The sequence below is a fragment of the Leucoraja erinacea genome, chromosome 15 (genome assembly GCF_028641065.1).
Source record: "Leucoraja erinacea ecotype New England chromosome 15, Leri_hhj_1, whole genome shotgun sequence".
Lineage (NCBI taxonomy): Eukaryota > Metazoa > Chordata > Chondrichthyes > Rajiformes > Rajidae > Leucoraja > Leucoraja erinaceus.
In genome coordinates, this window is record NC_073391.1 from 27,593,263 (window position 1) to 27,606,278 (window position 13,016).

General features: G+C 44.7%; 1 protein-coding gene across 2 annotated transcripts in view; it reads right to left on the reverse strand.

Annotated features, from left to right (window-relative positions):
* Window positions 1-484: 484 nt before the first annotated feature.
* Window positions 485-13,016, reverse strand: part of LOC129704081 (RNA-binding protein 20-like) — a 108,546-nt gene continuing 96,014 nt past the window's right edge. For both annotated transcript variants that reach the window (XM_055646964.1, XM_055646965.1), the window contains exons 2-3: window positions 4,501-5,699; window positions 485-634 (exon numbers count right to left, since the gene is read on the reverse strand). In XM_055646964.1, the coding sequence (XP_055502939.1) occupies window positions 569-634; window positions 4,501-5,427 (993 nt within the window). In that variant the 5' untranslated portion in view covers window positions 5,428-5,699 and the 3' untranslated portion in view covers window positions 485-568. The remainder of the gene's footprint in view (window positions 635-4,500; window positions 5,700-13,016) is intronic.

Consider the following 13,016-nt stretch of genomic DNA (forward strand, 5'->3'; position numbering starts at 1 on the left):
GAAATTAACCCATTGTCGGTAGTGTGAGAGGCTCTGGGCTAGGAACACCAGCCTAAAGTAAAAAATAAATAATGGAAACATAAGGTACAAATATAGGACAAATGTAAGTCTGCGGCAACCTGGGAATAACATGATCTGGAAGAATCAGTTCAGTGTTCAAAGAATTAAAGTACTGTACATAATTTTCTGTTAACTCCAATGTGTCATTAGTGCAGAATGTTAAATGAAAGCATATTTAGTTTAGTTTAGTTTAGTGATACAGTGTGGAAACAGGCCCTTCAGCGGAGTACGCACCGACCAGTGATCACCCCGTACACTAGCACTATCCTACACACTAGGGACATTTTACAATTTACAGAAGTCAATTAACCTACAAATGTGTACGTCTTTGGGCAAACATACAAACTCCATACAGACAGCACACAGGATCGAACCTCGATTTCTGTAAGGCAGCAACTGTGCAAGAATCAGATAATCACATTGTTTGTGATCTGAAGAATAGTTCAGTGTTTTATCCAGGATCATCCAGAAAGAATGACATAACCAGTTTGGCACACAGGAGCCATGCTTACTTTTCAGAGAAGGCGGTGCAGTTCTGGATGTGATGTTTTCCATTCACATGATGTTCCCAATCCTGCCAACATAAAGGAGAAGCAAGTACATGCATCAGATGATAGATTGGACTGGCTTTCTACTCCAAATACAGTCAGGGACAACATGAGTGGAGCGCACTAAGGGAGCAGCAAGGCACAACCAAGTGCCTGTATTGCACACTGCTGACAACAATTGTACATGAACTTGGAACAGTACAGCACAGGAACGGGCTATTCAGCCCACAAAGTTTGTACCGACCATGATGCCAAATTAAACTGATCTCATCTGCCTGTACATGATCCATGTCCCACTATTCCTTGAACTTCCACGTGCCTAACTAAAAGGCTCTTAAACGCCACTATTGTACCTGCCTCCACCACCTCCCTCGCAATGTGTTTCAGGACCTCACTACTCTGTGTGAAATACTTACCTCGAACATCTCCATTAAACATTCCCTCACTCACCGAATAGCTACGTCCTCTAATGCTGGACATCTCCACCCTGGGAATATAGTTCTGACTGCTTACCCTCTCTATGCTTCTCATCATTTTATATACTTCTATCAAGCCTCCCCTCAACCTCCGACTGATAGGAGTCGGCCCACAGAACAGAGATATAATCCAAAGCACACAAACAGCACCACAGTTAGATGCAGGCAGCTTCCATTGTTGTGGTAAATGTATGATACTTAATGATTTGAGCACTGGGCATTCCTCATAGGAGTTAAACTTTCCAATGGCAACACAGGCGATGGGTGCAACAATAACACTGACAGATCTGGTTCTGGAGAAGTCATAGAGGCGTAGAGTCCTCTTGCCTGACTTGCCCATGCCGACCAATATGCCCCATCTACACTAGTCCTACCTGCCTGCATTTGGCCCATACCTCTCTAAACCTATCCAATCCATGTACCAACAGTTTTTAAACGTTGTGATAGTGCCTATCTCAACTACCTCCTCCGGCAGCTCTTTCCATTATACCTACATCCCTTTGTGTGAGAAAGTTGCTCCTCGGGTTACTATTAAATCTTCCCCCCCCCCCCCTCATCTTAAACCTATGCCCTCTGGTTCTAGATTCCCCTACTCTGGGTATACATTCCTCTCATGATCTTATTCCACTCATGATCTTATACGTCTCGGATCAGAAGCTGCAGTGATAATTCTGGAGTTTTACTGGTCTGGAAACAGTAAAGTTAAAATGATCACTGTGTTTTTGGGAGAGTTGGATAGCAAGACGTAAGGGGTCTCAGGGTGGTGAGGCATGAGGAAGGAAAACAAGCAGACAACATTTCAGAGGTAGAAGCATATAAAACAAAATACTGCAGATACTGGAAGCTGAAATAAAACACAAAGTGAAATAACGGGTACTATGATGCCAGTATAAACTGTTTCAGGACAATACACGTCAACGGATATAGAGCTCTTCTCCCAAAGAAATGGAAGGGTAATTAGTAGGAAATTATTAAGAATGTATTGGAGTGATTCAAAGACTTGACTTGTCATTCAGAACACATAGGGAAGGCAAGAGGGAATGGCACATTTGCCTTCTCTCTCTTTGGTTAAAACTCCTTTAATTTTTTCTATGTCTCTTATGGTTTTATAGAAATGGGAATCTATTTCTCCGAAGGGTTTTGGTTCTCGTTTCAAAACCGGATTACCTGTCCTGAGTAACGATAAACCTGGTATGCCTTAACTCCACATATCTGCTCTTGATTCCATCTCCATCTCCTGGCATCCAAATCTAAACCAAAGAATATTATCATGGTCTTGCCAGTTTGGATGGTCTACAAATCTCAAGAGCTTTTCCAGAGTAGAGCACAGGCGTTTTGTTTAGTTTCGAAATACAGTGCGGAAACAAGCCCTTCAGCCCGCTGAGTCCACGCTGACCAATGATCACCCACACACTAGTTCCATGTTAATCCACTTTTGCATCCTACATGCTAGGAACAATTTACAAAGGCCAATTAACCTACAAACCTGCATTGGAATGTGAGAGGAAACCGGATCAGCACACGTGATCACAGGGAGAATGTACAAACTCCACACAGGCAACACCCGCAGTCAGGATCGAAACCGGGTCTCCGGTGCTGTGAAGCAACAGCTCTACCTCTGCGCCACTACGTTGCTCAAAGTGTTTGGATGGAAATACAAGAAACGCCAGATGTTGGAATCTGAAACAAAAATACTAACTGCTGGAGGAAGTCAGCAGGTCAGACAGCATTTGTGGCAGGCAATGAACAGATGAGGTTTCAGGTTGGGGCCTCTCTTCAGACAGAAGAAGGGTCCCGACCTGAAATATCATCTGTCCACAAGAGATCCTGTGGTGGCTTTACAGCTAAATCTAACAGCATGAAGTCAAGTACATATTTAACATATATCACTCTCAAGTAGTCCCCCTTCAATGCTAAAACAGTTCAAAATATCTATGGCGAGTCATCATAAACTGTGCACAAAGTGTTCTATGATTTGCTTTTATGTTAAGATTTGGTCTTCCATACATGCAAAGTACTTACATGCACTTTGTAGATACTTCAGAGAGTAGAAATACCATATTATAGAAACACAATTCTGCTTTGGAGTTCAATTAGTTATTATGGGAAGATACATAGTTCTTGAACCATAGATCGTGCCTGTTTGAAAACACTAAGTTTCAAGAGGTCCCATTAAATGTATGTCTTCCAATATCCATCTGTGATCTTTCCAGTTGCTATGTATATTTAATAAATACGATATAGCTCCAACTTCTCAGAAACCTATACATTATTTATAAAACACCAGAGGTCAGAGTTCTCTAGCATATTTAATAAAATTAAATAAAAAGTCAAAATAGACCAAAAATAATATAAATCAATTGTTCACTTTATGAGATATTCACACAGATTAATTTCCAGTCATAAGGTTCCTTCAGATATTTTGGAACTGTTTCTTGTTTAAAAATAAATTTAACGAGACAACACTCTTTTTGGAGCAACTTGTTTATTGGTGGAATTGTATCAATCCATGAGGATCCTTTCAGTTTAGTTTGTCTTTGTTTAGAGATACAGCATGGAAACAGGCCCTTTGGCCCACTGAGTCCACGCTGACCATTGATCCTCCGTTCACACTAGTTACCCCACTTCCCCACTTTCCCATCCACTCGCTACACACGAGGAGATGTTTACAGAGGCCAATTAACTTACAATCCCCCCACGGCTTTGGGATGTGGGATGAAACCGGATCACCCGGAGAAAACCCACATGGTCACAGGGCGGCGTGTAAACTTTACACAGACAGACCCAAGGTCAGGGTCAAACCTGGGTCTCTGGCACTGTGGGGCAGCATCTCTACCAGCTGCATCACTGTGCCACTCAAGCTATTGATATGCACCGCATATCTCTTTTAAGCTTTGTCCCCCTCACTTTAAAACTATGCCCTCAAGTCTTCCATCCTGGGGAAATGTTCAGGCAGCTTATCTTATCTCAGCCTTCAATGCTCCAGAGAAAACAATCTCTCCTTATAATCAATACCCTCTAATCCATGCAGCATTCTGGTAATCCTCTTCTGCACCTTCTCCGAAGCCTCCACATCTTTCTTGTAATGGGGTAACCAGAACTGCACACAATACTCCAAAGTCCTATAAAGCTGCATCATTATTTCCTGATCTTATACTCAATGCCATGACCATTGAAGGCTAGCATTCCATTTGTCTTATTTACCATGCTTTCTGCTTGTGTTACCTGAGAAAATTCAATAGCAAGAACATAAGGCAAGGCACCCTGTGAACAGTGAGGAGATGATCCCCAGAGAATGAATGGATGGTAATGGGAGCTGTTCATTTTAAACAAGCGTTGTTTAAACAACATTTGAGCTTGAGACCGTCTCACCCAGGCATCGTGGTTGATATGTCCCACCTCCGCTTCATACCCACCTTGAGGTTAAAGACTTTCTTGTCACATATTGAGCAAATGTGAGGCAGCTGAGACGGCACCAAACCATGGAAATCGTTGAGTTCCCGGGGCTGCATTTGTCTCTCTGGCAGGTGGGGATGAAAGGGGCCAAGGGGACTGAACTGCGGTCCGGAGAAGTTCTGGTTACAGTTGTTGGCTCTGTTGATGTGAGGGGGCCGCCCGACCATGGACTTCACTTCGGAAGTCGGCTCCTCGGGGTTGTAGAGCTCATTCCTCATCTGCAGCTGTTGGTTCTTTGAGGACCACACATCGTGGGCCTGAGCCCCATATTCGGGTCTTGTCGGGTGTAGGAGCTGAGGGGTATTTTGCCACTGATCGGCTGCCCATGTGCCCTGGTTCTGTGCATTGGCAGCCGGGTGGACCTGCTGAAATCTCTCTGGTTTCTGCGGGATGCCACCGGCACTCATTTCTCCTGGATAACCCAGTGCCTGCATTCTGGATGTCTGGCAATTCTGAAAATCCAGCTGGAATCCGGGATGAGGCTGGTTCAAAAGCTGCTGACCTTTAATTGTGCCGGGGTTAACAGGAAGGATGTTAGACATGTCTCCCCTGAATCCAAATGGATGAAAGCCATGGGTATTCAGAACCTCATCATGCATGTAGGTGTGGTTGCCGGTGACGCTGGTCTTGCAGGAGAAATCTGCCGGATATTCGGAGAAGCCAGCGGGAGGTTGTGACGAGGTAGGCTTGTTCAGATTCATAACTTGGGCGGCTGTGTGGGCAGGCAATTGCGAAGTCATGCCCACAAAAGGGTTCATTCTGTGGGAGTTGGGGTTCTGGGCCTGTAGGCTCCCGCCGTGGCCAATACCTCCGGCCAGCAGAGGGGGCAAGCCCGGCGTTTGTGGAGGATAAGCCAAGCCACCCGGCGGCATACCCGGGCCTGACATGCAAGCCGCGGCCTGCCCCCGAAGTGGCGCTGATCAATGTGTTGAACAGAGGTTGGGACATGGCGACCTTGGTGAGCACCTGACTCAGGACACTGGCGGCTGCCGTGTTGCTGTTCACTGCTGACTGAGCAAACTTCAAGCGCTGAAGGGTGAGCTGGGCTTGGAGCTGAGCAAGCTGGATGCTGGCCGCGGAAGGCAGGATGGGGGTGGGAGTCCCTCCACTGAGTTGGGTGCTGATGGAATATGGATGCTTCTCCAAGGTCTTGGCAGCACTGCAACCAAAAGATGATTTGATTAGTTTTGTTTTTAGCTAAGTTTAGAGATACAGCATGGAAACTTGCTCTCCGGCCCTCCGAGTCCACACTGATCACCGATCACCCATCCACCGTCCCTACACACTAATGGGCAATTTACAGAGAGCCAATTAACCTCCAAACCCCGCACGTCTTTGGGATGTGAGAGGAAACCAGAGCACCCAAAGGAAACCCACCTGGTCACAGGGAGAACGTGCAAACTCCACACAAACAACACCGAAAGTCATGATTTCATGATTGAACCCGGGTCTCTGGTGCTGCGATGCAGTGGCTCTACCAGCTGTGCCTGTTTGTCACCGTTAGAAACAAAACAACAACCAGGGAGCACGGTCCAGATCAGAGAGGTGAATGTCTCTATCTAAGCTAACATCACCATGTGTCATTAGTGGAATCTAGAGCCATAAGTGTCACATAAATCAATGACCTAGTGAAGGGCTGTCAAACTTTTGTATTGCAGATAGTGAGGCCTTAGGGCACATAGAAATCTGCCAGGCATCAGAGGCTTTGCTCAACATCAAACTAACATGTTCGTCTGTGATGTGACTCTGGCATAATTTGGCTTTTGCTCTTCCCAACTATGCCAAGTCTGATGTTGACAGTCAGGGCAGCCAGGCTGAGTAATGGCATTCCGTGACCTTGAGAGCAGAGTTCTTCAATCTTGGAGCATTTCACAGTTCTGATCCACAGGGGCTTGGTGAAATAGATAAGGTTTCCAGGGCTCAAATCAACAAATTCACTCCATCTTTTCCAAATTTGGTGGTTCTGGGGCATATAAGCGATTGTTTTGGATTTAGAGATACAGCGCAGAAACAGGCCCTTGGGCCCACTGAGACTGCTCTGACCAGCAATCACCCTGGAGACTAGCACTATTCTGTACACTAGGGATAATTTTTACTGAAGGCAATTAACTTTCAAGATTGGCTTCAGTAAAAATTGTAAATTGTCCCCGGTGTGTAGGATGATGCTAGTGTACGGGGATCGCTGGTCAGCACGGACTCAGTGGGCTGAAGTGTTTCTGCGCAGTATATCTTAACTAAACTAAATCTGATATTATTTGACAGCATGCAAACACCGCTTTTCACTGTACCACGGTACATTTGACAATAATAAACCTAAACCTAAATGTGGGAGATAATGGTTTCTGGTTAGGGAAAATTGAGAATGTTACAGCGAAAGGATAAAGCAACAGGGCGGGATAGCAAAGATTGATAATAAAAACCTTTATGCTCCAGGCATAGTCACAAAAAGATGAACATCCAACTGTGGCTAGACTGGCAACAAGTAGTATTAATAGCAGTAAAACAACATTGAAGACCATTTTTCTGAATGCAAATACATATGTCTTTGGATTAATGACATAAATTAAATTAAAGGAGAATTATTCAGTGGTCATTGAAGACTACTCCAGGTTGCAAAGCTAATAAGTTTGAGGCCGAAATATTCCAGGATACTGTAACCATTCGATGAGATGAACAAAATGGAAATTAAGTGTAGGGCAGCCCTGATTTTAAAGAAGGGATAAAAGGCCTCAGATAAAAGAGCAGAAAACATTTGTGAGAGTTGTTTATAGGCCCTCAAACAGCAGGGATAATCCAGGGCACAGTATAAATCAGCAAATCAGAGATGCATATGACAGGTAACACAATAACCACTGGGGACATTTATCTACTTATAGACTACGCAAACTGAATGAGCGGCAAAGAATGGAGCTCAGCTGTGAAGTCTCAATGACAACACTTTCATGACAAGGATGTATTGTGTTTAGATATTGAGGAAATCAAGGGAAACGGGGTTAGTGTTGAGGTAAATAAGTTTAGTTTGGATTAGTTTAGTTGCATGGAAATAGGCCCTTCGACCCACCAAGTCTGCACCAACTACTGGTTCTATCCTAGATACTAGTTCTATCCTAGATACTAGGAATAATTTACAGAAGCCAATTGTCTACAAACCTGCACGTCTTTGAAATGTGAGAGGAAACCGGGGCACTCAGAGAAAACCCAAGCGGTCACAAACTCCATACAGACACATAATCAGGATCAATCCCAAGTCTCTGATGCTGAAAGACAACAACTCTCTACATTTCCAAATTCAGCCATGGTCTTCCTGAATGGATGAGTACGCATATAGTGTCGAATGGCCTGTTCAACTTTTATTTGACCATGTTTATGCAATTTGTTCTGTAGCTCCTGAGTGCCTAGATATCTTCTTTGAGATTCAGATACTTGGAAGTATGGAAGTACATTTAATCCAACCTAGACTTTCCATTGTCTGAAAAAAAAACCCTCTACAATCCTGTTCCAGCCAAAATGATTCCCATTGCTTAAATTGCATTTTTATGGCCTTGTTTGCTTGGATCTGTATTGATATTGATTGGTTTATTATCATTGTCATGTGCACCAAGACACTGAGCAACTTTTGTTTGTGTGCTATAAAATTAAATCAGATAATACACGAGTGCAATCAAGCCATACACAAGCACAACAGGGCAGCACAGTGGCACAGTAGTGGAGTTGCTGCCTTACAGAGCCTGAGACCCGGGTTCATCCTGACTACGGGTGCTGGCTGTACGGAGTTTGTACGTTCTCCCCGTGACCTGTATAGGTTTTCTTTGTGTGCTCTGGGTTCCACTTCAAAGACGTACATATACTTGTACTAAACTGTATATGAAAATTAATTCCACTGTACCTCAATACAAATAAAGTACAACTGAAACCATTGGAAGATTGGCACTGCACCCTAGTTTATGGAAGGACAGTTCAGAAGTCGAACAACAAAGGGGCAGTGGAATTTCTACCTTTAATGATTTGTTAATCTGCCACCCTGGAAATATTTGCCAATCCATTCAGGGTCTAATTGATAGATGCCTTCCCTTACAACCACTGAAGAGATACTAAGCCTTACCTTGTCCTGCCTGTTTCTTCCCCTCCCCTACCCTACTAGAGTTGATCTCCCTGAAAACATAAAGCAATTTTCAAAGATGCTGCACAAAACATTGCACGGTTAGTTGGTTTCATTGTTGAACCGAACATAGATGCAAAAATGGGTTTTGGGTCGACCCAAAATGTCGCCCATTCCTTCTCTCCAGAGATGCTGCCTGTCCCGCTGAGTTACTCCAGCTTTTTGTGTCTATTTTCAGTTTAAACCAGCATCTGTAATTCTTTCCTACTCATTGTTAAACCCTCTGTACTATGGAATCTATTCTATTCCTGGTCTTGACTGGATTATGTCAATGCCATTTGCCTGCTGCATAACTCTCATAATGTTATGACAATTCCAGCTAAAGGAGGCATAGGTCACATTATCACAAATGTCACATTATCACTCACTGCGGCAAGGATTGGGGCTGACATTCAACTGTCAACAAAATATGGAAGAAATGTATCTGTATCACAAAACAATGTTACTGTTTATTTACAGCGGCATTCCTGTCTTCATTGCTGTCTCCTTCTGCCAGTAGGGCAGCCAGATCTGGCCTTCAGCCCAACGATGAACAGGAGGGCTCTGTGAGAAGAAGGTTTCTTTCCCTGATCATCTTCTCTTTCAGCATCTCACACCAACAGAGTCAGAATGCCTCGCTGATGCTCAGCTTCCCAACAGGTTGGTCTCGGTGTGAATGGCTGTATGCATTAAGTCACAGTAGAGTTGCTGTCTTACACCAGAGACCCGGGTACGATCATGACTATGGGTGCTGTCTGTATGGAGGATACCCGCCTGGTCACATGGAGAACATGAAAACTCCACATGGACACCCATTTTTGTGTCTATCTAACAATGGTAACTCAAATTTCACTGTACCTTAACTGGCACATGTGACAATAAACTGACCTTGAAACCTTGGCAGCATCGGAAAAAACCCTCTTCATTTTTCTTTGCCACATTCACCTTATTTGTGAAGACATTATATCTACCAACCTACTCTAGCCAGAGATAGGAGACGTGCAAAGTTTGCGACTGCCCGGTTGTCAACAAGTTTAACCCCCCTTCCTATTCCCATACTGACCTTTCTGTCCTGGGTCTCCTCCTCTGTGAGGCCACATGCAAATTGGAGAAACAGCAACTCATATTTAACTTGGGTAGCTTATAACCCAGTAGTATGAACTCCTTCACTTCCTTCCCCCCTCATTTCCCCGAGTTGTTCGACTGGTTCCACTGTTCACATCCCTGTGTCCGTTCATTATCACCTCTTCTGTAGCAATGGGCCAGTATGGGCTCCACCCTTCCTTGGTCATGTGTTATCAGCCTTGAGTTGTTCTGTCCTTTCCCTATCTCCAGTTCCCCCACTTTCAGTCTGAAGAAAGGTTCCGACCCGAAACATCACCCATCCTGTTTCTCCAGAGATGCTGCCTGACCCGCCGAGTTACTCCAGCACTTTGTGTCTATCTCCAGCCAGAGATAGATTGGCTATGTTGCTTGGTTTATAAAGAAAATATCTAGGTGCAACAAAGGCAATTGGACTGCTTCATAATTGTATAACACCTAAAGAATTACAAACAGTTCCATTGCATCTATAAGGAAATAAGGGAAAACCCAGATAAATGATCACCACTTTCGTTCCCAGAGAGACTAGCAGACGTCAACAATGAGCTGGATAGACACCAGGGTTGTTGCTTAGTTACCTTGTGTAAGAGCTATTTAATTAATGACCCTGTCCCACTTAGGAAACCTGAACGGAAACCTTTGGAGACTTTGCGCCCCACCCCACGTGTGGTTCCCGGAGGTTGCAGGTGGTTGCCGGAGGTTGCAGGTAGTGGAAGCAGGTAGGGAGACTGACAAAAACCTCCGGGAACTGCACGGATGGGTGGGGTGCAAAGTCTCCAGAGGTTTCCGTTCAGGTTTCCTAAGTGGGACAGGGGCATAACAATTCACCAGGTAGATCAGTTAATTCACAACAATAGACAATAGACAATAGGTGCAATAGTAGGACATTCAGCCCCTCAAGCTAGCACCGCCATTCAATATGATCATGGCTTTTCATCCACAATCAGTACCCAGCAACAGAAGAGAGATAAAGAACAAACAAGGATGCCAAGTGAAGAGCAGCTGGAGGAATGTGGCAGCACACTGGCAGAGGGGTAGAGCTACTGCCTGACAGCGCCAGGGACCAGAGTTCAATCCTGACTACGCTTGTCTGTACTGAGTTTGTACATTCTCCCTGTGACCTGCGTGGGTTTCCTCTGAGATCTTCAGTTTCCTCCCACACTCCGGAGGCATACAGGTTTGTAGGTTAATTGGCTTGGTGTAAATGTAAAATTGTCCCTCTAGTGTGTAGGGTAGTGTTAACGTGTGAGGATTGCTGGTCGTTTTGGGCTCGGTGGGCCAAAGGGCCTGTTTCTGTGCTGTATCTCTAAACTAAACTAAAAAAAAATCAGCTGGTCAGGCAGCATCTGTGGAGGAAAGTGGACAGTCAACATTTTGGGTCAAAATCTTTCTTCTAAACTGGTCTAGATGAAGGGTCTTCATCCAAAATGGCAGTAGTTAGTTTCCCTCCATGGATCCTCCAGATGTTCGGCCTTTGTTTTGCTACAGATTCCATGGAGCCTGTGAAATCTCTAGTGCCTCTTTAACGCTAAGCGGATTCGACCACACCACCCTGATGACCCAGCGCAATTTCAAGTTGTCCTTCTGACACTTTGTAATTGCATCTATTCCTCCCATGGACGGCGGGGCAGGTGGTACTGTCCATCACAAGACACATCACAAAGTGCTAATTCGGCAATGATGCTGCAGTCACAAGCCCTGTCATCACTTTGGTCTTGGCCAATATTTTTCAGAGTCTGCAGCTGCTACCATTTTAGTATCACAGAGCATCTGATCCACTCACTCACCTCCCCAGCCCAGTTTTACCCTGATGCAGACAGTACGCAATTCCCAACTGTCTATTCCTCTTAAGTATACAAATAGGGGGTCAATATAATCAAAACTCTGGGGTGCTGCCTGACAGCAGAACAATAAAGGCAACTTGTTGTAACAGGATACTTCCCACAGCTGGTTGATGCCTGCTCTGAGATATCTCCCATTCTTTGTGTTTATCTGAATCATCTTTTTCCGGGATCGGGGATGACTTGCTGCCACTACAATGACTGATAATGAATCCTCAGCAGGATCCCTAGATTCTGCCATTCTACAGACAGATGGAGCTCGGCAGGGAGGTGGAAGGGCAGGCTGAGTAGACCATCGCCTGTGACTACAGCCTCTAGCTTTCACAATCCCCTGTGGTTTCGATACTCTTCCCTCCCTCCTCTTTGTCAGTTTGGGCTGTCTTGATTCAATGAACCAATGGTTCTTTATTGTCACGTACGCACAGCACAGTGAAATTCTTTTGCACAACCCACAAATGCACCGTCACCATATTTTAGCACCGTTTAGAAAGAAAATAAAAATTAATCCAAAGTCCAGTGCACATGCTGGAAGTACTGGAGCTCCCCGATCCAGGTAAGCCCAGGTAAGCCCCAGGCTGCTGCAGGCCCATGACCTGGCGCCCCTCCTCTCAGCTGACCATCCATGTGTCCCAGGGAGGAGCCTCCTGCAACCGACCTTCCAGCAAACACCAGTAACGATTTACTAAGAGAAACCAGGATATCCAGAAGCTTCTTCTTCTTCTTGCGTCTGGCATGCACAGCCTAAAGTTGTCCGGCGTCTGGTTCCCAGACAAAATTACGATAGCACACTTAAATACCCCTCGGAAGTTTCCCCCAAAAATGTGACACCTAGACTGAGTGAGACGGTCGATATCAACCTCAATGCGACTTCCATGGCCGATCAGCGGGGTCAAATTTGCCCCCTGCAGCCGGGGGTCTGGAACTCTGGCCCAGCCGGAGCCGTCAGATCCGTGCCTTTAGCTGACTTCTAATGCTAACCTTGCAGGCCGATACCTCGGCTCCTTACACAGACTGTTCCAGTACCGTTGGACTCTTCTCGGAGGTCGTGACCTCTGTCGGTCCGGCAAAACGGATAATCCAGAAAGTCTCTAGAACCAAGGGTGCCATAAACTGGATAGTAGATCTATATATCTCAGTACACATGACAATAATAAACCAATGTCAAGATCAATTTCTCAAACATACACACAAACACTTGTACAAGACATTGGTTCCTCTTAAAGTAATGGATTATAAAAAACAATTATTTACAAGCATATGCAATAATGCAATTAATTACCTACAGATACAGTATATTGAAAATTATCTGTGTACACATATATATGCAAATTTAATATAAACTCATTCTTCCAGTGAAGAGCTTTGTAGACACAACAATTATGTGTGCTGCTTAACC